The 27500-nt window shown below is 60.6% G+C and overlaps 1 protein-coding gene across 1 annotated transcript in view; it reads left to right on the forward strand.

Annotated features, from left to right (window-relative positions):
- The window catches only part of LOC135510249 (1-phosphatidylinositol 4,5-bisphosphate phosphodiesterase beta-3-like), a 137507-nt gene that overhangs the window by 59274 nt on the left and 50733 nt on the right, over positions 1–27500 (forward strand). Inside the window, 3 exon segments of the mRNA XM_064931049.1 lie at positions 10160–10232; positions 12700–12800; positions 13734–13900. Of these exon segments, the coding sequence (XP_064787121.1) occupies positions 10160–10232; positions 12700–12800; positions 13734–13900 (341 nt within the window).

Here is a 27500-nt window from a genome sequence, read left to right on the forward strand (position 1 = left end):
TCGCTCTCTCTCCCTGCGTCTCTCTCTCTCCCCTGCGTCTCGCTCTCTCTCCCTCGTCTCTCTCCCTGTGTCTCGCTCTCTCTCTCCCTGCGTCTCTCTCTCTCCCTGCGTCTCGCTCTCTCTCTCCCTGCGTCTCGCTCTCTCTCTCTCCCTCGCTCTCTCTCTCCCTGCGTCTCGCTCTCTCTCTCTCCCTGCGTCTCGCTCTCTCTCTCTCCCTGCGTCTCGCTCTCTCTCTCTCCCTGCGTCTCGCTCTCTCTCTCCCTGCGTCTCGCTCTCTCTCCCCTGCGTCTCGCTCTCTCTCTCCCCCTGCGTCTCGCTCTCTCTCTCCCTGCGTCTCTCTCTCTCTCTCCCTGCGTCTCGCTCTCTCTCCCTGCGTCTCGCTCTCTCTCTCCCTGCGTCTCGCTCTCTCTCTCCCTGCGTCTCGCTCTCTCTCTCTCCCTGCGTCTCGCTCTCTCTCTCCCTGCGTCTCGCTCTCTCTCTCCCTGCGTCTCGCTCTCTCTCTCCCCTGCGTCTCGCTCTCTCTCTCCCTGCGTCTCGCTCTCTCTCTCCCCCTGCGTCTCGCTCTCTCTCTCCCTGCGTCTCGCTCTCTCTCTCCCTGCGTCTCGCTCTCTCTCTCCCTGCGTCTCGCTCTCTCTCTCCCTGCGTCTCGCTCTCTCTCTCCCTGCGTCTCGCTCTCTCTCTCCCTGCGTCTCGCTCTCTCTCTCCCTGCGTCTCGCTCTCTCTCTCCCCTGCGTCTCGCTCTCTCTCTCTCCCTCGCTCTCCTCTCCCTCGTCTCTCTCTCTCTCCCTGCGTCTCGCTCTCTCTCTCCCTGCGTCTCTCTCTCTCTCTCCCTGCGTCTCGCTCTCTCTCTCCCTGCGTCTCTCTCTCTCTCCCTGCGTCTCTCTCTCTCTCTCCCTGCGTCTCGCTCTCTCTCCCTGCGTCTCTCTCTCTCTCCCTGCGTCTCGCTCTCTCTCTCCCTGCGTCTCTCTCTCTCTCCCTGCGTCTCGCTCTCTCTCTCTGCGTCTCTCTCTCTCTCTGTGTCTCGCTGTGTCTCTCTCTCCCTGCGTCTCGCTCTCTCTCTCCCTGCGTCTCGCTCTCTCTCTCCCTGCGTCTCGCTCTCTCTCTCCCCTGCGTCTCGCTCTCTCTCCCCTGCGTCTCGCTCTCTCTCCCTGCGTCTCTCTCTCTCTCCCTGCGTCTCGCTCTCTCTCTCCCTGCGTCTCGCTCTCTCTCCCTGCGTCTCGCTCTCTCTCTCCCTGCGTCTCGCTCTCTCTCTCCCTCGTCTCGCTCTCTCTCTCCCTGCCTCGCTCTCTCTCTCTCCCTGCGTCTCGCTCTCTCTCTCCCTGCGTCTCGCTCTCTCTCTCCCTGCGTCTCGCTCTCTCCTCCCTGCGTCTCGCTCTCTCTCCCCTGCGTCTCGCTCTCTCTCCCCTGCGTCTCGCTCTCTCCCTCGTCTCTCTCTCTCTCCCTGCGTCTCTCTCCCTCTGTCTCTCTCTCCCTCTCTCGCTCTCTCTCTCCCTCTCGTCTCCCTCTCTCTCTCTCTCCCTGCGTCTCGCTCTCTCTCCCCTCGTCTCTCTCTCTCTCTCCCTGCGTCTCGCTCTCTCTCCCTGCGTCTCGCTCTCTCTCTGTGTCTCTCCCTGTGTCTCGCTCTCTCTCTGTGTCTCTCCCTGCGTCTCGCTCTCTCTCTCCCTGCGTCTCGCTCTCTCTCTCCTGCGTCTCGCTCTCTCTCTCCCTGCGTCTCGCTCTCTCTCTCCCTCCCTGCGTCTCGCTCTCTCTCTCCTGCGTCTTGCTCTCTCTCTCTCCCTCGTCTCTCTCTCTCCCTGTGTCTCGCTCTCTCTCTCTCTCGTCTCTCTCTCTCCCTGCGTCTCGCTCTCTCTCTCCCTGCGTCTCGCTCTCTCTCCCTCGTCTCGCTCTCTCTCCCTGCGTCTCTCTCTCTCTCTCCCTGCGTCTCGCTCTCTCTCCCTGCGTCTCTCTCTCTCTCTCCCTGCGTCTCGCTCTCTCTCCCTGCGTCTCTCTCTCTCCCTGCGTCTCGCTCTCTCTCTGTGTCTCTCTCCCTGTGTCTCGCTCTCTCTCTCCCTGTGTCTCGCTCTCTCTCTCTCTCTGCGTCTCTCTCACCCCTCGTCTCGCTCTCTCTCTCCCTCGTCTCTCTCTCTCTCTCTCCCTGCGTCTCGCTCTCTCTCCCTGCGTCTCGCTCTCTCTCACGCTGCGTCTCGCTCTCTCTCTCTCCCCCTGCGTCTCGCTCTCTCTCTCTCCCTGCGTCTCGCTCTCTCTCCCTGCGTCTCGCTCTCTCTCCCCTGCGTCTCGCTCTCTCTCCCCTGCGTCTCGCTCTCTCTCTCCCTGCGTCTCGCTCTCTCTCTCCCTGCGTCTCGCTCTCTCTCTCCCTGCGTCTCGCTCTCTCTCTCTGCGTCTCGCTCTCTCTCTCCCTGCGTCTCGCTCTCTCTCTCCCTGCGTCTCGCTCTCTCTCTCCCTGCGTCTCGCTCTCTCTCTCCCTGCGTCTCGCTCTCTCTCTCCCTGCGTCTCGCTCTCTCTCTCCTGCGTCTCGCTCTCTCTCTCCCTGCGTCTCGCTCTCTCTCTCCCTGCGTCTCGCTCTCTCTCTCCCTGCGTCTCGCTCTCTCTCTCCCTGCGTCTCGCTCTCTCTCTCCTGCGTCTCTCTCTCCCTGCGCTCTCTCTCTGTGTCTCTCTCCCTGTGTCTCGCTCTCTCTCTCTCTCTCTCTCTCCCTCCCTGCGTCTCGTCTCTCTCTCTCTGCGTCTCTCTCTCTCTCTCTCCCTGCGTCTCGCTCTCTCTCTCCCTGCGTCTCGCTCTCTCTCCCTGCGTCTCTCTCTCTCTCTCCCTGCGTCTCGCTCTCTCTCCCTGCGTCTCTCTCTCTCTCTCCCTGCGTCTCGCTCTCTCTCCCTGCGTCTCTCTCTCCCTGCGTCTCGCTCTCTCTCTGTGTCTCTCTCCCTGTGTCTCGCTCTCTCTCTCCCTGTGTCTCGCTCTCTCTCTCTCTCGTCTCTCTCTCACCCCTGCGTCTCGCTCTCTCTCTCTCCCTCGTCTCTCTCTCTCTCCCTGCGTCTTGCTCTCTCTCCCCTGCGTCTCGCTCTCTCTCTCCCTGCGTCTCGCTCTCTCTCTCCCCTGCGTCTCGCTCTCTCTCTCTCCCTGCGTCTCGCTCTCTCTCCCTGCGTCTCGCTCTCTCTCTCCCCTGCGTCTCGCTCTCTCTCTCCCTGCGTCTCGCTCTCTCTCTCCCTGCGTCTCGCTCTCTCTCTCCCTGCGTCTCGCTCTCTCTCCCCTGCGTCTCGCTCTCTCTCTCTCTGCGTCTCGCTCTCTCTCCCCTGCGTCTCTCTCTCTCCCTGCGTCTCGCTCTCTCTCCCTCCCTCGTCTCGCTCTCTCTCTCCCTGCGTCTCGCTCTCTCTCCCCTGCGTCTCGCTCTCTCTCTCCCCCTCGTCTCGCTCTCTCTCTCCCTCGTCTCGCTCTCTCTCCCCTGCGTCTCGCTCTCTCTCTCCCTGCGTCTCGCTCTCTCTCTCCCTGCGTCTCGCTCTCTCTCCCTGCGTCTCGCTCTCTCTCTCCCTGCGTCTAGCTCTCTCTCTCCCTGCGTCTCGCTCTCTCTCTCCCTGCGTCTTGCTCTCTCTCTCCCTGCGTCTCGCTCTCTCTCCCTGCGTCTCTCTCTCCCTGCGTCTCGCTCTCTCTCTGTGTCTCTCTCCCTGTGTCTCGCTCTCTCCCTGCGTCTCGCTCTCTCTCTCCCTGCGTCTCGCTCTCTCTCTCCCTGCGTCTCGCTCTCTCTCTCCCTGCGTCTCGCTCTCTCTCTCCCTGCGTCTCGCTCTCTCTCTCTCCCTGCGTCTCGCTCTCTCTCTCCCTGCGTCTCGCTCTCTCTCTCCCTGCGTCTCGCTCTCTCTCTCCCTGCGTCTCGCTCTCTCTCTCCCTGCGTCTCGCTCTCTCTCTCCCTGCGTCTCGCTCTCTCTCTCCCTGCGTCTCGCTCTCTCTCCCTGCGTCTCGCTCTCTCTCTCCCTGCGTCTCGCTCTCTCTCCTCCCTGCGTCTCGCTCTCTCTCTCCCTGCGTCTCGCTCTCTCTCTCCCTGCGTCTCTCCCTGCGTCTCTCTCTCCCTGCGTCTCTCCCTGCGTCTCTCTCTCTCTCCCTGCGTCTCGCTCTCTCTCTCTCTCTCCCTGCGTCTCTCTCTCTCTCCCTCGTCTCGCTCTCTCTCTCCCCCTCGTCTCTCTCTCTCTCCCCTGCGTCTCGCTCTCTCTCTCTCTCTCCCTGCGTCTCGCTCTCTCTCTCTCTCCCTGCGTCTCGCTCTCTCTCTCTCTCTCCCTGCGTCTCGCTCTCTCTCTCTCTCTCCCTGCGTCTCGCTCTCTCTCTCTCTCTCCCTGCGTCTCGCTCTCTCTCTGTGTCTCGCTCTCTCTCTCTCCCTGCGTCTCGCTCTCTCTCCCTGCGTCTCGCTCTCTCTCCCTGCGTCTCGCTCTCTCTCTCTGTGTCTCTCTCCCTGCGTCTCGCTCTCTCTCTCCCTGCGTCTCGCTCTCTCTCTCCCTGCGTCTCGCTCTCTCTCTCCCTGCGTCTCGCTCTCTCTCTCCCTGCGTCTCGCTCTCTCTCTCCCTGCGTCTCTCTCTCTCCCTGCGTCTCGCTCTCTCTCTGTGTCTCTCTCCCTGTGTCTCGCTCTCTCTCTCTCTGCGTCTCTCTCTCTCCCTGCGTCTCGCTCTCTCTCTCCCTGCGTCTCTCTCTCTCTCTCCCTGCGTCTCGCTCTCTCTCTCCCTGCGTCTCGCTCTCTCTCCCTGCGTCTCTCTCTCTCTCTCCCTCGTCTCGCTCTCTCTCCCTGCGTCTCTCTCTCTCTCCCTGCGTCTCGCTCTCTCTCCCTCGTCTCTCTCTCCCTGCGTCTCGCTCTCTCTCTGTCTCTCTCCCTGTGTCTCGCTCTCTCTCCCTGTGTCTCGCTCTCTCTCTCTCTCTGCGTCTCTCTCTCACCCTCGTCTCGCTCTCTCTCTCCCTGCGTCTCTCTCTCTCTCTCCCTGCGTCTCGCTCTCTCTCTCCCTGCGTCTCGCTCTCTCTCTCTCCCCTGCGTCTCGCTCTCTCTCTCCCCCTCGTCTCGCTCTCTCTCTCTCTCCCTGCGTCTCGCTCTCTCTCTCCCTGCGTCTCGCTCTCTCTCTCCCTGCGTCTCGCTCTCTCTCCCCTGCGTCTCGCTCTCTCTCTCCCTGCGTCTCGCTCTCTCTCTCCCCTGCGTCTCGCTCTCTCTCTCTGCGTCTCGCTCTCTCTCTGCGTCTCGCTCTCTCTCTCCCTCGTCTCGCTCTCTCTCTCCCTGCGTCTCGCTCTCTCTCTCCCTGCGTCTCGCTCTCTCTCTCTCCCCTGCGTCTCCCTCTCTCTCTCCCTGCGTCTCGCTCTCTCTCTCCCCTGCGTCTCGCTCTCTCTCTCCCTGCGTCTCGCTCTCTCTCTCCCTGCGTCTCGCTCTCTCTCCCTGCGTCTAGCTCTCTCTCCCCTGCGTCTCCCGCTCTCTCTCTCCCTGCGTCTAGCTCTCTCTCTCCTGCGTCTCGCTCTCTCTCTCCCCTGCGTCTTGCTCTCTCTCTCCCTCGTCTCGCTCTCTCTCCCTGCGTCTCTCTCTCTCCCTGCGTCTCGCTCTCTCTCTGTGTCTCTCTCCCTGTGTCTCGCTCTCTCTCTCCCTGCGTCTCGCTCTCTCTCTCCCCTGCGTCTCGCTCTCTCTCTCCCTGCGTCTCGCTCTCTCTCTCCCTGCGTCTCGCTCTCTCTCTCCCTGCGTCTCGCTCTCTCTCCCTGCGTCTCGCTCTCTCTCTCCCTGCGTCTCGCTCTCTCTCTCCCTGCGTCTCGCTCTCTCTCTCCCTGCGTCTCGCTCTCTCTCTCCCTGCGTCTCGCTCTCTCTCTCCTCCCCTCGCTCTCTCTCTCCCTGCGTCTCGCTCTCTCTCCCTGCGTCTCGCTCTCTCCCTGCGTCTCGCTCTCTTTCTGTGTCTCTCTCCCTGTGTCTCGCTCTCTCTCTCTCTGCGTCTCTCTCTCACCCTGCGTCTCGCTCTCTCTCTCACCCTGCGTCTCGCTCTCTCTCTCTCCCTGCGTCTCTCTCTCTCTCTCCCTGCGTCTCGCTCTCTCTCTCTCCCTGCGTCTCGCTCTCTCTCTCTCTCACTGCGTCTCGCTCTCTCTCTCTCTCTCCCTGCGTCTCGCTCTCTCTCTCCCTGCGTCTCGCTCTCTTTCTCCCTGCGTCTCGCTCTCTCTCTCTGCGTCTCGCTCTCTCTCTCCCTGCGTCTCGCTCTCTCTCTCCCCTGCGTCTCGCTCTCTCTCCCTGCGTCTCGCTCTCTCTCTCCCTGCGTCTCGCTCTCTCTCTCCCTGCGTCTCGCTCTCTCTCTCCCTGCGTCTCGCTCTCTCTCTCCCCTGCGTCCATCGCTCTCTCTCTCCCTGCGTCTCTCTCTCTCTCCCTGCGTCTCGCTCTCTCTCCCTGCGTCTCGCTCTCTCTCCCCCTGCGTCTCGCTCTCTCTCTCCCTGCGTCTCGCTCTCTCTCTCCCCTGCGTCTCGCTCTCTCTCTCCCTGCGTCTCGCTCTCTCTCTCCCTGCGTCTCGCTCTCTCTCTCCCTGCGTCTCGCTCTCTCTCCCTGCGTCTCGCTCTCTCTCCCTGCGTCTCGCTCTCTCTCCCTGCGTCTCGCTCTCTCTCTCCCTGGGTCTCGCTCTCTCTCTCCCTGCGTCTCGCTCTCTCTCTCCCTGCTTCTCGCTCTCTCTCTCCCTGCGTCTCGCTCTCTCTCTCCCTGCGTCTCGCTCTCTCTCTCCCTGCGTCTCGCTCTCTCTCTCCCTGCGTCTCGCTCTCTCTCTCCCTGCGTCTCGCTCTCTCTCTCTCTGCGTCTCGCTCTCTCTCACCCTGCGTCTCGCTCTCTCTCTCACCCTGCGTCTCGCTCTCTCTCTCACCCTGCGTCTCGCTCTCTCTCTCCCTGCGTCTCTCTCTCTCTCCCCCTGCGTCTCTCTCTCTCCCCTCGTCTCTCTCTCTCTCTCCCTGCGTCTCTCTCTCTCTCTCTCCCTGCGTCTCTCTCTCTCTCTCTCCCTGCGTCTCGCTCTCTCTCTCTCTCCCTGCGTCTCGCTCTCTCTCTCTCTCCCTGCGTCTCGCTCTCTCTCTCTCTCCCTGCGTCTCGCTCTCTCTCTCCCTGCGTCTCGCTCTCTCTCTCCCTGCGTCTCGCTCTCTCTCTCCCTGCGTCTCGCTCTCTCTCTCCCTGCGTCTCGCTCTCTCTCCCCTGCGTCTCGCTCTCTCTCTCCCCTGCGTCTCGCTCTCTCTCTCCCTGCGTCTCGCTCTCTCTCTCCCTCGTCTCGCTCTCTCTCTCCCTGCGTCTCTCTCTCTCTCTCCCTGCGTCTCGCTCTCTCTCTCCCTGCGTCTCGCTCTCTCTCCCTGCGTCTCGCTCTCTCTCTCCCTGCGTCTCGCTCTCTCTCTCCCTGCGTCTCGCTCTCTCTCTCCCTGCGTCTCGCTCTCTCTCTCCCTGCGTCTCGCTCTCTCTCTCCCTCGTCTCGCTCTCTCTCTCCCTGCGTCTCGCTCTCTTTCTCCCTGCGTCTCGCTCTCTCTCTCCCTGCGTCTCGCTCTCTCTCTCTCACCCTGCGCCTTGCTCTCTCTCTCCCTGCGCCTCGCTCTCTCTCTCCCTGCGTCTCGCTCTCTCTCTCCCTGCGTCTCGCTCTCTCTCTCCCTGCGTCTCGCTCTCTCTCTCCCTGCGTCTCGCTCTCTCTCTCCCTGCGTCTCGCTCTCTCTCTCCCCTGCGTCTCGCTCTCTCTCTCCCCTGCGTCTCGCGCTCTCTCTCCCTGCGTCTCGCTCTCTCTCTCCCTGCGTCTCGCAATCTCGCTCTCTCTCTCCCTGCGTCTCGCTCTCTCTCTCTCTCTCTCTCTCTCCCTGCGTCTCTCTCTCTCTCCCTGCGTCTCGCTCTCTCTCTCTCTCTCTCCCTCCCTGCGTCTCGCTCTCTCTCTCTCTCCCTGCGTCTCTCTCTCTCTCTCTCCCTGCGTCTCGCTCTCTCTCTCTCTCACTGCGTCTCGCTCTCTCTCTCTCTCTCTCCCTGCGTCTCGCTCTCTCTCTCTCTCTCTCTCTCTTCCCTGCGTCTCGCTCTCTCTCTCTCTCTCTCCCTGCGTCTCGCTCTCTCTCTCTCTCTCTCTCTCTCTCCCTGCGTCTCGCTCTCTCTCTCTCTCTCTCCCTGCGTCTCGCTCTCTCTCTCTCTCTCTCCCTGCGTCTCGCTCTCTCTCTCTCTCTCTCCCTGCGTCTCGCTCTCTCTCTCTCTCTCCCTGCGTCTCGCTCTCTCTCTCTCTCTCCCCTGCGTCTCGCTCTCTCTCCTCTCTCTCTCCCCTGCATCTCGCTCTCTCTCTCTCTCCCTGCGTCTCGCTCTCACTCTCTCTCCCTGCGTCTCGCTCTCGCTCTCTCTCTCCCTGCGTCTCGCTCTCGCTCTCTCTCTCCCTGCGTCTCGCTCTCGCTCTCTCTCTCCCTGCGTCTCGCTCTCTCTCTCCCTGCGTCTCGCTCTCTCTCTCTCTCTCCCTGCGTCTCGCTCTCGCTCTCTCTCTCCCTGCGTCTCGCTCTCTCTCTCTCCCCTCGTCTGCCTCGCTCTCTCCCTCCCTGCGTCTCGCTCTCTCGCTCTCTCTCCCTCGTCTCGCTCTCTCGCTCTCTCTCTCCCTCGTCTCGCTCTCTCTCTCTCTCCCTGCGTCCCGCTCTCTCTCTCTCTCTCCCCTGTCTCGCTCTCTCTCTCTCTCCCTCCCTGCGTCTCGCTCTCTCTCTCTCTCTCTCCCTGCGTCTCGCTCTCTCTCTCTCTCTCTCTCCCTGCGTCTCGCTCTCTCTCTCTCTCTCTCTCACTCCCTCGCTCTCTCTCTCTCTCTCTCCCTGCGTCTCGCTCTCTCTCTCTCTCTCTCCCTGTGTCTCGCTCTCTCTCTCTCTCTCTCGCTCTCCCTGCGTCTCGCTCTCTCTCTCTCTCTCGCTCTCTCTCTCTCTCTCTCTCTCTCTCTCTCTCTCTCTCTCCCTGCGTCTCGCTCTCTCTCTCTCTCTCTCTCTCTCCCCTGCGTCTCGCTCTCTCTCTCTCTCTCTCCCCTGCGTCTCGCTCTCTCTCTCTCTCTCTCTCCCTGCGTCTCGCTCTCTCTCTCTCTCTCTCTCCCTGCGTCTCGCTCCCTCTCCCTGCGTCTCGCTCCCCCTCCCTGCGTCTCGCTCCCCCTCCCTGCGTCTCTCTCCCCCTCCCTGCGTCTCTCTCCCCCTCCCTGTCGTCTCTCTCCCCTGCGTCTCTCTCCCTCCCTGCGTCTCTCTCTCCCTGCGTCTCTCTCTCCCCTGCGTCTCTCTCTCCCCTGCGTCTCTCTCTCTCTCACTGCGTCTCTCTCTCTCTCTCTCTCACTGCGTCTCTCTCTCTCTCTCCCTGCGTCTGTCTCTCTCTCTCCCCCTCAATTAATTTTAAATGCACAATGTTTGAACAATCCTGTCTCCATCTCTCTCTCTCTCCCTGCGTCTCGCTCTCTCTCCCTGCGTCTCGCTCTCTCTCCCTGCGTCTCGCTCTCTCTCCCTGCGTCTCGCTCTCTCTCCCTGCGTCTCGCTCTCTCTCCCTGCGTCTCGCTCTCTCTCCCTGCGTCTCGCTCTCTCTCCCTCTCCCTCTCTCCCTCGTCTCGCTCTCTCTCCCTCGTCTCGCTCTCTCTCCCTGCGTCTCGCTCTCTCTCCCTCGTCTCGCTCTCTCTCCCTCGTCTCGCTCTCTCTCCCTGCGTCTCGCTCTCTCTCCCTGCGTCTCGCTCTCTCTCTCTCTCTCCCTGCGTCTCGCTCTCTCTCTCTCTCTCCCCTGCGTCTCGCTCTCTCTCTCTCTCTCCCTGCGTCCACCTCCATCGCTCTCTCTCCCTCGTCTCTCTCCCCTCCCTGCGTCTCTCCCCCCTCCCTCGTCTCTCTCCCTCCCCTCCATCCCTCCCATCGTCTCTCTCCCCCTCCCTGCGTCTCTCTCCCCCTCCCTGCGTCTCTCTCCCCCTCCCTGCGTCTCTCTCTCTCTCTCTCTCTCTCTCTCTCTCTCTCTCTCTCTCTCTCTCTCTCTCTCTCTCTCTCTCTCTCTCTCTCTCTCTCTCTCTCCCTGCGTCTGTCTCTCTCTCTCTCCCTGCGTCTGTCTCTCTCTCTCTCCCTGCGTCTGTCTCTCTCTCTCTCCCTGCGTCTGTCTCTCTCTCTCTCCCTGCGTCTGTCTCTCTCTCTCCCCCTCAATTAATTTTAAATGCACAATGTTTGAACAATCCTGTCTCCATCTCTCTGTCTCTGTCTGTCTCTCAGCATTCTCAAGATGTTCTCTGACAAGAAGAGAGTGGAGACAGCACTGGAACAGTGCGGTCTGGTCACCAACAAGGTAATCAATCAATCACAGATCCATAATGTTTCATTTACCCAGAGTCATCAATACCGTCATCTTTATTGATAAAACAATACATGCATGTATAGTGCTCTAGGATCAGGTCCACCCCCCCCCCCACACACACACACCCTTGTAATGTAATTCATTATAATTTAAAAGGTCAAACTGCTCCTAGATCAGATTATCTGATGTTGGTTTTCAGGGCAGCAGCATGTGAACTGCTGAGAGCTATGCACAGTCAGGTTCAAAGGTCAACTTCTGTTTCCTCCGTAACCAGGTGTGGTCCCCTTGTCGTTGACCTCTGTCCATTTCTCCCTACACTATAACACACACACACACACACACCCACCAGTGTCTTGGCAACATAGTGTGTTGCCATGGTAACTGCTGGCCAGTCTTTGCAGGCCTGTGTGTGTGTGTGTTATTGTCCTATGCTGCACCCTGCTGGTAGAACTGGTGAACTGACTGGTAAAGAGCCTCAGAAGATCAACTTGTCATTTAGACAACAGCCCGTATCTGGCATCAATATGAGTCGGAAACGGTTTTTATTCTAGTGGCAAAATTGACTACAAAGTGTAAATGGGATCATTCTGGTCATAAAGTCAGTCACGTCCAAAAACTGAGTTTTGTGAGATTTGTGGTCATGACTGCATTACAAAGCAAATTAATGTTGGGTTCACTTTAATGCTGCCCACATGCCCACAGCTGGGAGCACAGAGGTCATCATCAATTTGGAGTGTAGCTGAAATTTGGGTTGACTTTGGATATCTCTATGGGACTAGTTAGGGACCATCGGTAAATTGCACAGAGTACATGAGACATGTTAAAATTCCGCTAGTCTAAAAACTGTAGAAATGTATATATAAATATTGAAAGCATTTAATGAGAACTAGAAGGTGTGCAACATGAAAATATTGTCTCATAGACATTGTGTAATTTATTAACTATCCCCGGAGATAAGCTGTCCAAAGTTTAAGCCACTTTGCCACGGTCACACATCAGCCCTGTTCCCACCTGTGAACACACATAAACCACACCCCCGGAACCACACCCCGGAACCACACCCCCGGAACCACACCCCCGGAACCACACCCCGAACCACACCCCGGAACCACACCCCGGAACCACAACCCCGGAACCACATCCCACGGAACCACACCCCTAAACCAACTATCATTTGAATTCAGGGCCACTGTCATTTCTTAATAAACCAAATGTAAAATGAGATCGAATCAGGAAGTGAAGTCAACCTTAAAGGATTCTTCTACACATTTGTCTAACTTTTGCATTAGGAACTGACTCCAGATCAGCCTTTACACTAACCCTGTTAATGTATTGTATTATATCTTCTGTCAGCTGACTCCAGATCAGTCACCCATAGTTCTGGACAACCCAACAGATAGATGCCTTTCGACTGACACTCTCTTCTCTTCCCCCTCATCTCCCCCTCCCCCTCTCCACCTCCATCCCTCTCCACCTCCATCCCCCTCTCATCCCTCTCTCATCCCCTCTCCACCTCCATCCCTCTCTCCACCTCCATCCCTCGCTCATCCACTCTCCACCTCCATCCCTCTCTCCCCTCTCCCACCCTCCACCTCCATCCCTCTCACATCCCCTCTCCACCTCCATCCCCCTCTCCATCCCCCATCCCCCTCCACCTCCATCCCTCTCTCCCCTCCCCCTCCATCCCACCTCCATCCCCATCTCTCCACCTCCATCCCTCCATCCCCCTCTCCACCTCCATCCCTCCACTCATCCCCTCTCCCACCTCCATCCCTCTCTCATCCATTCTCCACCTCCATCCCTCTCTCATCCCTCTCTCCACCTCCATCCCCCTCCACTCATCCCCTCTCCACCTCCATCCCTCTCTCGTCCCCTCTCCACCTCCATCCCTCTCCACCCTCCACCCTCTCTCCACCTCCATCCCTCTCTCATCCTCTCTCCATCCCCCTCTCCATCTCCACCCTCTCTCCACCCTCTCTCCACCCTCTCTCCATCCTCTCTCCATCCTCTCTCCACCTCCATCCTCTCTCCACCCTCTCTCCATCCCTCTCTCCACCCTCTCTCCACCCTCTCTCCACCCTCTCTCCATCCTCTCCATCCTCTCTCCACCCCCTCATCCTCTCCATCCTCTCTCCACCCTCTCTCCATCCTCTCTCCATCCTCTCTCCCACCTCCACCCTCTCTCTCTCCACCCTCTCTCCCACCTCCACCCTCTCTCCACCCTCTCTCCACCCTCTCTCCATCCTCTCTCCCACCCTCTCCATCCCCTCCATCCTCTCCATCCTCTCTCCATCCCCCCTCTCTCCATCCCTCTCTCCATCCCTCTCTCCATCCCCACCTCTCCATCCTCTCTCCATCCTCTCTCCATCCTCTCTCCACCCTCTCTCCACCCTCTCTCCACCCTCTCTCCACCCTCTCTCCACCCTCTCTCCACCCCTCTCTCCACCCCTCTCTCCAGGCAGAGGGCATTAAGCCAGACGACTTTACTTGTGATATGTTCCAGAGCTTTCTCCACAGTCTCTGTCTCCGACCTGAGATAGAACGCATCTTCGTAGAGCTGTGAGTCACACACACACACACACACACACACACACACACACACACACACACACACACACACACACACACACACACACACACACACACACAAACACTCAAATGCACACACAAACACACACACACACACACACGCACAGTTACTTGCTGTATACATCCTTTCTCATACAGTGTTCGACACATTATTACATCAAACAACGCAACAAACCATAACAACCTAATCTCTCTCTCTAACCAACTCTATGCCTGCTCTACCAACCTAATCTCTCTCTCTCTCTCTAACCAACTCTATGCCTGCTCTACCAACCTAATCGCTCTCTAACCAACTCTATGCCTGCTCTACCAACCTAATCTCTCTCTCTCTCTAACCAACTCTATGCCTGCTCTACCAACCTAATCTCTCTCTCTCTAACCAACTCTATGCCTGCTCCACCAACCTAATCTCTCTCTGTCTAACCAACTCTATGCCTGCTCTAACCAACCTAATCTCTGCTCTCTCTCTAACCAACTCTATGCCTGCTCTACCAACCTCATCTCTCTCTAACCAACTCTATGCCTGCTCTACCAACCAACTCTATGCTCTCATCTCTCTCTCTCTAACCAACTCTATGCCTGCTCTACCAACCTAATCTCTCTCTCTCTAACCAACTCTATGCCTGCTCCACCAACCTAATCTCTCTCTGTCTAACCAACTCTATGCCTGCTCCACCAACCTAATCTCTCTCTGTCTAACCAACTCTATGCCTGCTCTACCAACCTAATCTCTCTCTCTGTCTAACCAACTCTATGCCTGCTCCACCAACCTAATCTCTCTCTCTAACCAACTCTATGCCTGCTCCACCAACCTAATCTCTCTGTCTAACCAACTCTATGCCTGCTCTACCAACCTAATCTCTCTCTGTCTAACCAACTCTATGCCTGCTCCACCTCTCCCAGTGGTTCTAAGGGGAAGCCCTTCCTCTCCCTGGATCAGCTGACAGACTTTATAAACCGTCGTCAGAGAGACTCTCGTCTCAACGAGGTGCTGTATCCTCCGCTGAAGAGAGAGCAGATCAGACAACTGATGGAGAAATACCAGAGCAATGCCAGCCAGCTGGAGAGAGGTGAGGGGGGAGTAATGCCAGCTGGAGAGAGGTGAGGGGGAGAATGCCAGCCAGGGGTGAGTAATGCCAGCCAGCTGGAGAGAGGTGAGGGGGGAGTAATGCCAGCCAGCTGGAGAGAGGTGAGGGGGAGTAATGCCAGCCAGCTGGAGAGAGGTGAGGGGGAGTAATGCCAGCCAGCTGGAGAGAGGTGAGGGGGAGTAATGCCAGCCAGCTGGAGAGAGGTGAGGGGGGAGTAATGCCAGCCAGCTGGAGAGAGGGGAGGGGGAGTAATGCCAGCCAGCTGGAGAGAGGTGAGGGGGAGTAATGCCAGCCAGCTGGAGAGAGGTGAGGGGGAGTAATGCCAGCCAGCTGGAGAGAGGTGAGGGGGAGTAATGCCAGCCAGCTGGAGAGAGGTGAGGGGAGTAATGCCAGCCAGCTGGGAGAGAGGTGAGGGGGAGTAATGCCAGCCAGCTGGAGAGAGGTGAGGGGGGAGTAATGCCAGCCAGCTGGAGAGAGGTGAGGGGGAGTAATGCCAGCCAGCTGGAGAGAGGTGAGGGGGGAGTAATGCCAGCCAGCTGGAGAGAGGTGAGGGGGAGTAATGCCAGCCAGCTGGAGAGAGGTGAGGGGGAGTAATGCCAGCCAGCTGGAGAGAGGTGAGCCAGCTGGGAGGTAATGCCAGCCAGCTGGAGAGAGGTGAGGGGGAGTAATGCCAGCCAGCTGGAGAGAGGTGAGGGGGAGTAATGCCAGCCAGCTGGAGAGAGGTGAGGGGGAGTAATGCCAGCCAGCTGGAGAGAGGTGAGGGGGGAGTAATGCCAGCTGGAGAGAGGAGGGGGAGTAATGTGGAGAGAGGTGAGGGGGAGTAATGCCAGCCAGCTGGAGAGAGGTGAGGGGGAGTAATGCCAGCCAGCTGGAGAGAGGTGAGGGGGAGTAATGCCAGCCAGCTGGAGAGAGGTGAGGGGGAGTAATGCCAGCCAGCTGGAGAGGTGAGGTGAGCCAGCTGGAGAGAGGTGAGGGGGAAATGCCAGCCAGCTGGAGAGAGGTGAGGGGGGAGTAATGCCAGCCAGCTGGAGAGAGGTGAGGGGGAGTAATGCCAGCCAGCTGGAGAGAGGTGAGGGGGAGTAATGCCAGCCAGCTGGAGAGAGGTGAGGGGGGAGTAATGCCAGCCAGCTGGAGAGAGGTGAGGGGGAGTAATGCCAGCCAGCTGGAGAGAGGTGAGGGGGAGTAATGCCAGCCAGCTGGAGAGAGGTGAGGGGGAGTAATGCCAGCCAGCTGGAGAGAGGTGAGGGGGGGGTAATGCCAGCCAGCTGGAGAGAGGTGAGGGGGAGTAATGCCAGCCAGCTGGAGAGAGGTGAGGGGGAGTAATGCCAGCCAGCTGGAGAGAGGTGAGGGGGAGTAATGCCAGCCAGCTGGAGAGAGGGGGAGTGAGGCCAGCTGGAGAGAGGTGAGGGGGAGTAATGCCAGCCAGCTGGAGAGAGGTGAGGGGGGAGTAATGCCAGCCAGCTGGAGAGAGGTGAGGGGGAGTAATGCCAGCCAGCTGGAGAGAGGTGAGGGGGAGTAATGCCAGCCAGCTGGAGAGAGGTGAGGGGGAGTAATGCCAGCCAGCTGGAGAGAGGGGGGGAGTGAGCTGGAGGAGGTAATGCCAGCCAGCTGGAGAGAGGTGAGGGGGAGTAATGCAGCCAGCTGGAGAGAGGTGAGGGGGAGTAATGCCAGCCAGCTGGAGAGAGGTGAGGGGGGAGTAATGCCAGCCAGCTGGAGAGAGGTGAGGGGGAGTAATGCCAGCCAGCTGGAGAGAGGTGAGGGGGAGTAATGCCAGCCAGCTGGAGAGAGGGGGGAGTAATGAGCCAGCTGGAGAGTAATGCCAGCCAGCTGGAGAGAGGTGAGGGGGGAGTAATGCCAGCCAGCTGGAGAGAGGTGAGGGGGAGTAATGCCAGCCAGCTGGAGAGAGGTGAGGGGGAGTAATGCCAGCCAGCTGGAGAGGTGAGGGGGGGAGTAATGCCAGCCAGCTGGAGAGAGGGGGGAGTAATGCCAGCCAGCTGGAGAGAGGTGAATGCCAGCCAGCTGGAGAGAGGTGAGGGGGGAGTGATGGCTGGAGAGAGGTGAGGGGGAGTAATGCCAGCCAGCTGGAGAGAGGTGAGGGGGGGAGTAATGCCAGCCAGCTGGAGAGAGGTGAGGGGGAGTAATGCCAGCCAGCTGGAGAGAGGTGAGGGGGAGTAATGCCAGCCAGCTGGAGAGAGGTGAGGGGGAGTAATGCCAGCCAGCTGGAGAGAGGTGAGGGGGAGTAATGCCAGCCAGCTGGAGAGAGGTGAGGGGGGAGTAATGCCAGCCAGCTGGAGAGAGGTGAGGGGGGAGTAATGCCAGCCAGCTGGAGAGAGGGCCAATGCCAGCCAGCTGGAGAGAGGTGAGGGGGAGTAATGCCAGCCAGCTGGAGAGAGGTGAGGGGGAGTAATGCCAGCCAGCTGGAGAGAGGTGAGGGGGAGTAATGCCAGCCAGCTGGAGAGAGAGGGGGGGAGTAATGCCAGCCAGCTGGAGAGGTGAGGGGAGTAATGCCAGCCAGCTGGAGAGAGGAGGGGGGAGTAATGCCAGCCAGCTGGAGAGAGGTGAGGGGGGAGTAATGCCAGCCAGCTGGAGAGAGGTGAGGGGGAGTAATGCCAGCCAGCTGGAGAGAGGTGAGGGGGAGTAATGCCAGCCAGCTGGAGAGAGGTGAGGGGGAGTAATGCCAGCCAGCTGGAGAGAGCCAGCTGGAGAGAGGTGAGGGGGAGTAATGCCAGCCAGCTGGAGAGAGGTGAGGGGGAGTAATGCCAGCCAGCTGGAGAGAGGTGAGGGGGAGTAATGCCAGCCAGCTGGAGAGAGGTGGGGGAGTAATGCCAGCCAGCTGGAGAGAGGTGAGGGGGATGCCAGCCAGCTGGAGAGAGGTGAGGGGGAGTAATGCCAGCCAGCTGGAGAGAATGCCAGCCAGCTGGAGAGGGTGAGGGGGAGTAATGCCAGCCAGCTGGAGAGAGGTGAGGGGGAGTAATGCCAGCCAGCTGGAGAGAGGTGAGGGGGAGTAATGCCAGCCAGCTGGAGAGAGGTGAGGGGGGAGTAATGCCAGCCAGCTGGAGAGAGGTGAGGGGGAGTAATGCCAGCCAGCTGGAGAGAGGTGAGGGGGGAGTAATGCCAGCCAGCTGGAGAGGGGTAATGCCAGCCAGCTGGAGAGTAATGCCAGCCAGCTGGAGAGAGGTGAGGGGGAGTAATGCCAGCCAGCTGGAGAGAGGTGAGGGGGAGTAGCCAGCTGGAGAGAGGTGAGGGGGAGTAATGCCAGCCAGCTGGAGAGAGGTGAGGGGGAGTAATGCCAGCCAGCTGGAGAGAGCCAGCTGAGGGGGAGGAGTAATGCCAGCCAGCTGGAGAGAGGTGAGGGGGAGTAATGCCAGCCAGCTGGAGAGAGGGAGAGAGGGGAGTGAGGGGGTGAGGGGGAGTAATGCCAGCCAGCTGGAGAGAGGTGAGGGGGAGTAATGCCAGCCAGCTGGAGAGAGGTGAGGGGGGAGTAATGCCAGCCAGCTGGAGAGAGGTGAGGGGGAGTAATGCCAGCCAGCTGGAGAGAGGTGAGGGGGAGTAATGCCAGCCAGCTGGAGAGAGGTGAGGGGGAGTAATGCCAGCCAGCTGGAGAGAGGTGAGGGGGAGTAATGCCAGCCAGCTGGAGAGAGGTGAGGGGGAGAATGCCAGCCAGCTGGAGAGAGGTGAGGGGGGAGTAATGCCAGCCAGCTGGAGAGAGGTGAGGGGGAGTAATGCCAGCCAGCTGGAGAGAGGTGAGGGGGAGTAATGCCAGCCAGCTGGAGAGAGGTGAGGGGGAGTAATGCCAGCCAGCTGGAGAGAGGTGAGGGGGAGTAATGCCAGCCAGCTGGGAGAGGTGAGGGGGAGTAATGCCAGCCAGCTGGAGAGAGGTGAGGGGGAGTAATGCCAGCCAGCTGGAGAGAGGTGCCAGCCAGCTGGAGAGGTGAGGGGAGTAATGCCAGCCAGCTGGAGAGAGGTGAGGGGGAGTAATGCCAGCCAGCTGGAGAGAGGTGAGGGGGAGTAATGCCAGCCAGCTGGAGAGAGGTGAGGGGGAGAGAGGTGAGGGGGGAGTAATGCCAGCCAGCTGGAGAGAGGGGGAGTAAGCAATGCCAGCCAGCTGGAGAGAGGTGAGGGGGAGTAATGCCAGCCAGCTGGAGAGAGGTGAGGGGGAGTAATGCCAGCCAGCTGGAGAGAGGTGAGGGGGAGTAATGCCAGCCAGCTGGAGAGAGGTGAGGGGGAGTAATGCCAGCCAGCTGGAGAGAGGTGAGGGGGGGTAATTAATGCCAGCCAGCTGGAGAGAGGTGAGGGGGGAGTAATGCCAGCCAGCTGGAGAGAGGTGAGGGGGAGTAATGCCAGCCAGCTGGAGAGAGGTGAGGGGGAGTAATGCCAGCCCAGCTGGAGAGAGGTGAGGGGGAGTAATGCCAGCCAGCTGGAGAGAGGTGAGGGGGGGGAGTAATGCCAGCCAGCTGGAGAGAGGTGAGGGGGAGTAATGCCAGCCAGCTGGAGAGAGGTGAGGGGGGAGTAATGCCAGCCAGCTGGAGAGAGGTGAGGGGGGAGTAATGCCAGCCAGCTGGAGAGAGGTGAGGGGGAGTAATGCCAGCCAGCTGGAGAGAGGTGAGGGGGGAGTAATGCCAGCCAGCTGGAGAGAGGTGAGGGGGAGTAATGCCAGCCAGCTGGAGAGAGGTGAGGGGGGAGTAATGCCAGCCAGCTGGAGAGAGGTGAGGGGGAGTAATGCCAGCCAGCTGGAGAGAGGTGAGGGGGAGTAATGCCAGCCAGCTGGAGAGAGGTGAGGGGGAGTAATGCCAGCCAGCTGGAGAGAGGTGAGGGGGAGTAATGCCAGCCAGCTGGAGAGAGGGGGAGTAATGCCAGCCAGCTGGGGGGTGAGGGGAGTAATGCCAGCCAGCTGGAGAGAGGTGAGGGGGAGTAATGCCAGCCAGCTGGAGAGAGGTGAGGGGGAGTAATGCCAGCCAGCTGGAGAGAGGGGGGAGAATGCCAGGGGAGTAATGCCAGCCAGCTGGAGAGAGGTGAGGGGGGAGTAATGCCAGCCAGCTGGAGAGAGGTGAGGGGGAGTAATGCCAGCCAGCTGGAGAGAGGTGAGGGGGGAGTAATGCCAGCCAGCTGGAGAGAGGTGAGGGGGGAGTAATGCCAGCCAGCTGGAGAGAGGTGAGGGGGGAGTAATGCCAGCCAGCTGGAGAGAGGTGAGGGGGAGTAATGCCAGCCAGCTGGAGAGAGGTGAGGGGGAGTAATGCCCAGCTGGAGAGAGGTGAGGGGGAGTAATGCAGCTGGAGAGAGGTGAGGGGGAGTAATGCCAGCCAGCTGGAGAGAGGTGAGGGGGAGTAGCCAGCCAGCTGGAGAGAGGTGGGGGGGAGTGCCAGCCAGCTGGAGAGAGGTGAGGGGGGAGTAATGCCAGCCAGCTGGAGAGCCAGCTGGAGAGAGGTGAGGGGGAGTAATGCCAGCCAGCTGGAGAGAGGTGAGGGGGAGTAATGCCAGCTGGAAGAGAGGCCAGCCAGCTGGAGAGAGGTGAGGGGGAGTAATGCCAGCCAGCTGGAGAGAGGTGAGGGGGAGTAATGCCAGCCAGCTGGAGAGAGGTGAGGGGGGAGTAATGCCAGCCAGCTGGAGAGAGGCGAGGGGGAGTAATGCCAGCCAGCTGGAGAGAGGTGAGGGGAGTAATGCCAGCCAGCTGGAGAGAGGTGAGGGGGAGTAATGCCAGCCAGCTGGAGAGAGGTGAGGGGGAGTAATGTAGCCAGCTGGAGAGAGGCCAGCCAGCTGGAGAGAGGTGAGGGGGAGTAATGCCAGCCAGCTGGAGAGAGGTGAGGGGGAGTAATGCCAGCCAGCTGGAGAGAGGTGAGGGGGGAGTAATGCCAGCCAGCTGGAGAGAGGTGAGGGGGAGTAATGCCAGCCAGCTGGAGAGAGGTGAGGGGGAGTAATGCCAGCCAGCTGGAGAGAGGTGAGGGGGAGTAATGCCAGCCAGCTGGAGAGAGGTGAGGGGGGAGTAATGCCAGCCAGCTGGAGAGAGGTGAGGGGGAGTAATGCCAGCCAGCTGGAGAGAGGTGAGGGGGAGTAATGCCAGCTGGAGAGAGGTGAGGGGGAGTAATGCCAGCCAGCTGGAGAGAGGTGAGGGGGAGTAATGCCAGCCAGCTGGAGAGAGGTGAGGGGGAGTAATGCCAGCCAGCTGGAGAGAGGTGAGGGGGAGTAATGCCAGCCAGCTGGAGAGAGGTGAGGGGGAGTAATGCCAGCCAGCTGGAGAGGAGGTGAGGGGGAGTAATGCCAGCCAGCTGGAGAGAGGTGAGGGGAGAGAGGTAATGCCAGCCAGCTGGAGAGAGGTGAGGGGGAGTAATGCCAGCCAGCTGGAGCCAGCTGGAGGTGAGGGGGAGTAATGCCAGCCAGCTGGAGAGAGGTGAGGGGGAGTAATGCCAGCCAGCTGGAGAGAGGTGAGGGGGAGTAATGCCAGCCAGCTGGAGAGAGGTGAGGGGAGTAATGCCAGCCAGCTGGAGAGAGGTGAGGGGGAGAGGTGAATGCCAGCCAGCTGGAGAGAGGTGAGGGGGAGTAATGCCAGCCAGCTGGAGAGAGGTGAGGGGGAGTAATGCCAGCCAGCTGGAGAGAGGTGAGGGGGAGTAATGCCAGCCAGCTGGAGAGAGGTGAGGGGGAGTAATGCCAGCCAGCTGGAGAGGGTGAGGGGGAGTAATGCCAGGCTGGAGTAATGGGAGTAATGCCAGCCAGCTGGAGAGAGGTGAGGGGGAGTAATGCCAGCCAGCTGGAGAGAGGTGAGGGGGGAGTAATGCCAGCCAGCTGGAGAGAGGTGAGGGGGAGAGTAATGCCAGCCAGCTGGAGAGAGGTGAGGGGGAGTAATGCCAGCCAGCTGGAGAGAGATCAGGGGGGTAATACCAGCTGGAGAGAGGAGGGGGAGTAATGCCAGCCAGCTGGAGAGAGGTGAGGGGGAGTAATGCCAGCCAGCTGGAGAGAGGTGAGGGGGAGTAATGCCAGCCAGCTGGAGAGAGGTGAGGGGGAGGTGCCAGCCAGCTGGAGAGAGGTGAGGGGGGAGTAATGCCAGCCAGCTGGAGAGAGGTGAGGGGGGAGTAATGCCAGCCAGCTGGAGAGAGGTGAGGGGGGAGTAATGCCAGCCAGCTGGAGAGAGGGGGGAGCCAGCCAGCTGGAGAGGAGGTGAGGGGGGGAGTAATGCCAGCCAGCTGGAGAGAGGTGAGGGGGAGTAATGCCAGCCAGCTGGAGAGAGGTGAGGGGGAGTAATGCCAGCCAGCTGGAGAGAGGAGGGGGAGTAATGCCAGCCAGCTGGAGAGAGGGAGGGGGAGTAATGCCAGCCAGCTGGAGAGAGGTGAGGGGGAGTAATGCCAGCCAGCTGGAGAGAGGTGAGGGGGAGTAATGCCAGCCAGCTGGAGAGAGGTGAGGGGGGGAGTAATGCCAGCCAGCTGGAGAGAGGTGAGGGGGGAGTAATGCCAGCCAGCTGGAGAGAGGTGAGGGGGAGTAATGCCAGCCAGCTGGAGAGAGGTGAGGGGGGGGGAGTAATGCCAGCCAGCTGGAGAGGGTGAGGGGGAGTAATGCCAGCCAGCTGGAGAGAGTGGGGGAGTAATGCCAGCCAGCTGGAGAGGGGGGGGGGGAGTAATGCCAGCCAGCTGGAGAGAGGTGAGGGGGAGTAATGCCAGCCAGCTGGAGAGAGAGGGGGAGTAATGCCAGCCAGCTGGAGAGGTGAGGGGGGAGTAATGCCAGCCAGCTGGAGAGAGGTGAGGGGGAGTAATGCCAGCCAGCTGGAGAGAGGTGAGGGGGAGTAATGCCAGCCAGCTGGAGAGAGATGAGGGGGAGTAATGCCAGCCAGCTGGAGAGAGGTGAGGGGGAGTAATGCCAGCCAGCTGGAGAGAGGTGAGTGGCTGGGGGAGTAATGCCAGCCAGCTGGAGAGAGGTGAGGGGGGGTGGAGTAATGCCAGCCAGCTGGAGAGAGGTCAGAGGGAGTAATACCAGCTGAGGGAGAGGTGGAGGGGAGTAATGCCAGCCAGCTGGAGAGAGGTGAGGGGGAGTAATGCCAGCCAGCTGGAGAGAGGTGAGGGGGAGTAATGCCAGCCAGCTGGAGAGAGATGAGGGGGAGTAATGCCAGCCAGCTGGAGAGAGTGAGGGGGAGTAATGCCAGCCAGCTGGAGAGAGGTGAGGGGGAGTAATGCCAGCCAGCTGGAGAGAGGTGAGGGGGGAGTAATGCCAGCCAGCTGGAGAGAGGTGAGGGGGAGTAGTAATGCCAGCCAGCTGGAGAGAGGTGAGGGGGAGTAATGCCAGCCAGCTGGAGAGAGGTGAGGGGGAGTAATGCCAGCCAGCTGGAGGGGGAGTAGGCTGGAGAGAGGTGAGGGGGAGTAATGCCAGCCAGCTGGAGAGAGGTGAGGGGGGAGTAATGCCAGCCAGCTGGAGAGAGGTGAGGGGGGAGTAATGCCAGCCAGCTGGAGAGAGGTGAGGGGGAGTAATGCCAGCCAGCTGGAGAGAGGTGAGGGGAGTAATGCCAGCCAGCTGGAGAGAGTAATAATGCCAGCCAGCTGGAGAGAGGTGAGGGGGGAGTAATGCCAGCCAGCTGGAGAGAGGTGAGGGGGAGTAATGCCAGCCAGCTGGAGAGAGGTGAGGGGGAGTAATGCCAGCCAGCTGGAGAGAGGTGAGGGGGAGTAATGCCAGCCAGCTGGAGAGAGGTGAGGGGGAGTAATGCCAGCCAGCTGGAGAGAGGTGAGGGGGAGTAATGCCAGCCAGCTGGAGAGAGGTGAGGGGGAGTAATGCCAGCCAGCTGGAGAGAGGTGAGGGGGAGTAATGCCAGCCAGCTGGAGAGAGGTGAGGGGGAGTAATGCCAGCCAGCTGGAGAGAGGTGAGGGGGAGTAATGCCAGCCAGCTGGAGAGAGGTGAGGGGGAGTAATGCCAGCCAGCTGGAGAGAGGTGAGGGGGAGGGCCAGCTGGAGAGAGGTGAGCCAGCCAGCTGGAGAGAGGTGAGGGGGAGTAATGCCAGCCAGCTGGAGAGAGGTGAGGGGGGGAGTAATGCCAGCCAGCTGGAGAGAGGTGAGGGGGAGTAATGCCAGCCAGCTGGAGAGAGGTGAGGGGGAGTAATGCCAGCCAGCTGGAGAGAGGTGAGGGGGAGTAATGCCAGCCAGCTGGAGAGAGGTGAGGGGGAGTAATGTGGAGAGAGGTGAGGGGGAGTAATGCCAGCCAGCTGGAGAGAGGTGAGGGGGGAGTAATGGCCAGCTGGAGAGAGGTGGGGGAGCCAGCTGGAGAGAGGTGAGGGGGAGTAATGCCAGCCAGCTGGAGAGAGGTGAGGGGGAGTAATGCCAGCCAGCTGGAGAGAGGAGAGGGGGAGTAATGCCAGCCAGCTGGAGAGGGGAGGCCAGCCAGCTGGAGAGAGGGGGAGTAATGCCAGCCAGCTGGAGAGAGGTGAGGGGGAGTAATGCCAGCCAGCTGGAGAGAGGCGAGGGGGAGTAATGCCAGCCAGCTGGAGAGAGGCGAGGGGGAGTAATGCCAGCCAGCTGGAGAGAGGCTGAGGGGGCGAGTAATGCCAGCCAGCTGGAGAGAGGTGAGCTGGGGGTGAGGGGGGAGTGCCAGCCAGCTGGAGAGAGGGAGGGGGAGTAATGCCAGCCAGCTGGAGAGAGGTGAGGGGGAGTAATGCCAGCCAGCTGGAGAGAGGTGAGGGGGGAGTAATGCCAGCCAGCTGGAGAGGGGGAGTAGATCCAGGGGAGAGTAATACCAGCTGGAGAGAGGTGAGGGGGGGAGTAATGCCAGCCAGCTGGAGAGAGGTGAGGGGGAGTAATGCCAGCCAGCTGGAGAGAGGTGAGGGGGAGTAATGCCAGCCAGCTGGAGAGAGGTGAGGGGGAGTAATGCCAGCCAGCTGGAGAGAGGTGAGGGGGAGTAATGCCAGCCAGCTGGAGAGAGGTGAGGGGGAGTAATGCCAGCCAGCTGGAGAGAGGTGAGGGGGGGGGAGTATTGCCAGCCAGCTGGAGAGAGATCAGGGGGAGTAATACCAGCTGGAGAGAGGTGAGGGGGAGTAATGCCAGCCAGCTGGAGAGAGGTGAGGGGGAGTATTGCCAGCCAGCTGGAGAGAGATCAGGGGGGAGTAATACCAGCTGGAGAGAGGTGAGGGGGGAGTAATGCCAGCCAGCTGGAGAGAGGTGAGGGGGGAGTAATGCCAGCCAGCTGGAGAGAGGTGAGGGGGGAGTATTGCCAGCCAGCTGGAGAGAGATCAGGGGGGAGTAATACCAGCTGGAGAGAGGTGAGGGGGGAGTAATGCCAGCCAGCTGGAGAGAGGTGAGGGGGAGTAATGCCAGCCAGCTGGAGAGAGGTGAGGGGGGGGGAGTAATGCCAGCCAGCTGGAGAGAGGTGAGGGGGAGTAATGCCAGCCAGCTGGAGAGTGGCGAGGGGGAGTAATGCCAGCCAGCTGGAGAGAGGCGAGGGGGAGTAATGCCAGCCAGCTGGAGAGAGGCGAGGGGGAGTAATGCCAGCCAGCTGGAGAGAGGTGAGGGGGAGTAATGCCAGCCAGCTGGAGAGAGGCGAGGGGGTAATGCCAGCCAGCTGGAGAGAGGCGAGGGGGAGTAATGCCAGCCAGCTGGAGAGAGGCGAGGGGGAGTAATGCCAGCCAGCTGGAGAGAGGCGAGGGGGAGTAATGCCAGCCAGCTGGAGAGAGGTGAGGGGGAGTAATGCCAGCCAGCTGGAGAGAGGCGAGGGGGAGTAATGCCAGCCAGCTGGAGAGAGGTGAGGGGGAGTAATGCCAGCCAGCTGGAGAGAGGTGAGGGGGAGTAATGCCAGCCAGCTGGAGAGTGGGAGGGGGAGTAATGCCAGCCAGCTGGAGAGAGGCGAGGGGGAGTAATGCCAGCCAGCTGGAGAGAGGTGAGGGGGGAGTAATGCCAGCCAGCTGGAGAGAGGCTGGAGGGGGAGTAATGCCAGCCAGCTGGAAAGAGGTCAGGGGGAGTAATGCCAGCCAGCTGGAGAGAGGTCAGGGGGAGTAATGCCAGCCAGCTGGAGAGAGGTGACGGGGGTAATGCCAGCCAGCTGGAGAGAGGTGAGGGGGAGTAATGCCAGCTGGAGAGAGGTGAGGGGGAGTATTGCCAGCCAGCTGGAGAAAGGTGAGGGGGAGTAATGCCAGCCAGCTGGAGAGAGTTGAGGGGTAGTAATGCCAGCCAGCTGGAGAGAGGTGAGGGGGAGTAATGCCAGTCAGCTGGAGAGAGGTGAGGGGGGAGTAATGCCGGCCAGCTGGAGAGAGGTGAGGGGGAGTAATGCCAGCCAGCTGGAGAGAGGTGAGGGGGGATTAATGCCAGCCAGCTGGAGAGAGGTGAGGGGGGAGTAATGCCAGCCAGCTGGAGAGAGGTGAGGGGGGGGGGTAATGCCAGCCAGCTGGAGAGAGGTGAGGGGGAGTAATGCCAGCCAGCTGGAGAGAGGTGAGGGCGGGTAATGCCAGCCAGCTGGAGAGAGGTGAGGGGGGAGTAATGCCAGCCAGCTGGAGAGAGGTGAGGGGGATGTAATGCCAGCCAGCTGGAGAGAGGTGAGGGGGATTAATGCCAGCCAGCTGGAGAGAGGTGAGGGGGAGTAATGCCAGCCAGCTGGAGAGAGGTGAGGGGGGGGGAGTAATGCCAGCCAGCTGGAGAGAGGTGAGGGGGAGTAATGCCAGCCAGCTGGAGAGAGGTGAGGGGAGAGGTGAGGGGGAGTAATGCCAGCCAGCTGGAGAGAGGTGAGGGGGGGTAATGCCAGCCAGCTGGAGAGAGGTGAGGGGGGAGTAATGCCAGCTGGAGAGAGAGGTGAGGGGGGGGGAGTAATGCCAGCCAGCTGGAGAGAGGTGAGGGGGGGTAATGCCAGCTGGAGAGAGAGGTGAGGGGGGGAGTAATGCCAGCTGGAGAGAGAGGTGAGGGGGGAGTAATGCCAGCCAGCTGGCGAGAGAGGTGAGGGGGAGTAATGCCAGCCAGCTGGAGAGAGGTGAGGGGGAGTAATGCCAGCCAGCTGGTGAGGGTGGGAGTAATGCCAGCCAGCTGGAGAGAGGTGAGGGGGAGTAATGCCAGCTGGAGAGAGAGGTGACGGGGGGTAATGCCAGCCAGCTGGAGAGAGGTGAGGGGGAGTAATGCCAGCTGGAGAGAGAGGTGAGGGGGAGTAATGCCAGCCAGCTGGAGAGAGGTGAGGGGGAGTAATGCCAGCCAGCTGGAGAGAGGTGAGGGGGAGTAATGCCATCTGGAGAGAGGTGAGGGGGGGGGTAATGCCAGCCAGCTGGAGAGAGGTGAGGGGGAGTAATGCCAGCTGGAGAGAGAGGTGAGGGGGAGTAATGCCAGCCAGCTGGAGAGAGGTGAGGGGGGAGTAATGCCAGCCAGCTGGAGAGTGTTGAAGGGGGAGTAATGCCAGCTGGAGAGAGAGGTGAGGGGGGGGGGAGTAATGCCAGCCAGCTGGAGAGAGGTGAGGGGTGAGTAATGCCAGCCAGCTGGAGAGGGGGAGGGGTAATGCCAGCCAGCTGGAGAGGGGGAGGGTAATGTCAGCCAGCTGGAGAGGGGGGGGGGTAATGCCAGCCAGCTGGAGAGAGGTGAGGGGGAGTAATGCCAGCCATCTGGAGAGAGGTGAGGGGGAGTAATGCCATCTGGAGCGAGGTGAGGGGGAGTAATGCCAGCCAGCTGGAGAGAGGTGAGGGGGAGTAATGCCAGCCAGCTGGAGAGAGGTGAGGGGGAGTAATGCCAGCCATCTGGAGAGAGGTGAGGGGGAGTAATGCCATCTGGAGAGAGGTGAGGGGGGAGTAATGCCAGCCAGCTGGAGAGAGGTGAGGGGGGAGTAATGCCAGCCAGCTGGAGAGAGGTGAGGGGGGAGTAATGCCAGCCAGCTGGAGAGTGGCGAGGGGGAGTAATGCCAGCCAGCTGGAGAGAGGCGAGGGGGGAGTAATGCCAGCCAGCTGGAGAGAGGCGAGGGGGGAGTAATGCCAGCCAGCTGGAGAGAGGTGAGGGGGGAGTAATGCCAGCCAGCTGGAGAGAGGCGAGGGGGGAGTAATGCCAGCCAGCTGGAGAGAGGCGAGGGGGAGTAATGCCAGCCAGCTGGAGAGAGGCGAGGGGGGAGTAATGCCAGCCAGCTGGAGAGAGGTGAGGGGGAGTAATGCCAGCCAGCTGGAGAGAGGCGAGGGGGAGTAATGCCAGCCAGCTGGAGAGAGGTGAGGGGGGAGTAATGCCAGCCAGCTGGAGAGAGGTGAGGGGGAGTAATGCCAGCCAGCTGGAGAGTGGCGAGGGGGAGTAATGCCAGCCAGCTGGAGAGAGGCGAGGGGGAGTAATGCCAGCCAGCTGGAGAGAGGCGAGGGGGAGTAATGCCAGCCAGCTGGAGAGAGGTGAGGGGGAGTAATGCCAGCCAGCTGGAGAGAGGTGAGGGGGAGTAATGCCAGCCAGCTGGAGAGAGGCGAGGGGGAGTAATGCCAGCCAGCTGGAGAGGCGAGGGGGAGTAATGCCAGCCAGCTGGAGAGAGGCGAGGGGGAGTAATGCCAGCCAGCTGGAGAGAGGCGAGGGGGAGTAATGCCAGCCAGCTGGAGAGAGGCGAGGGGGAGTAATGCCAGCTGGAGAGAGAGGTGATGGGGGGAGTAATGCCAGCCAGCTGGAGAGAGGTGAGGGGGAGTAATGCCAGC

This window comes from Oncorhynchus masou, chromosome 23 (genome assembly GCF_036934945.1).
Source record: "Oncorhynchus masou masou isolate Uvic2021 chromosome 23, UVic_Omas_1.1, whole genome shotgun sequence".
NCBI classification, from domain to species: domain Eukaryota; kingdom Metazoa; phylum Chordata; class Actinopteri; order Salmoniformes; family Salmonidae; genus Oncorhynchus; species Oncorhynchus masou.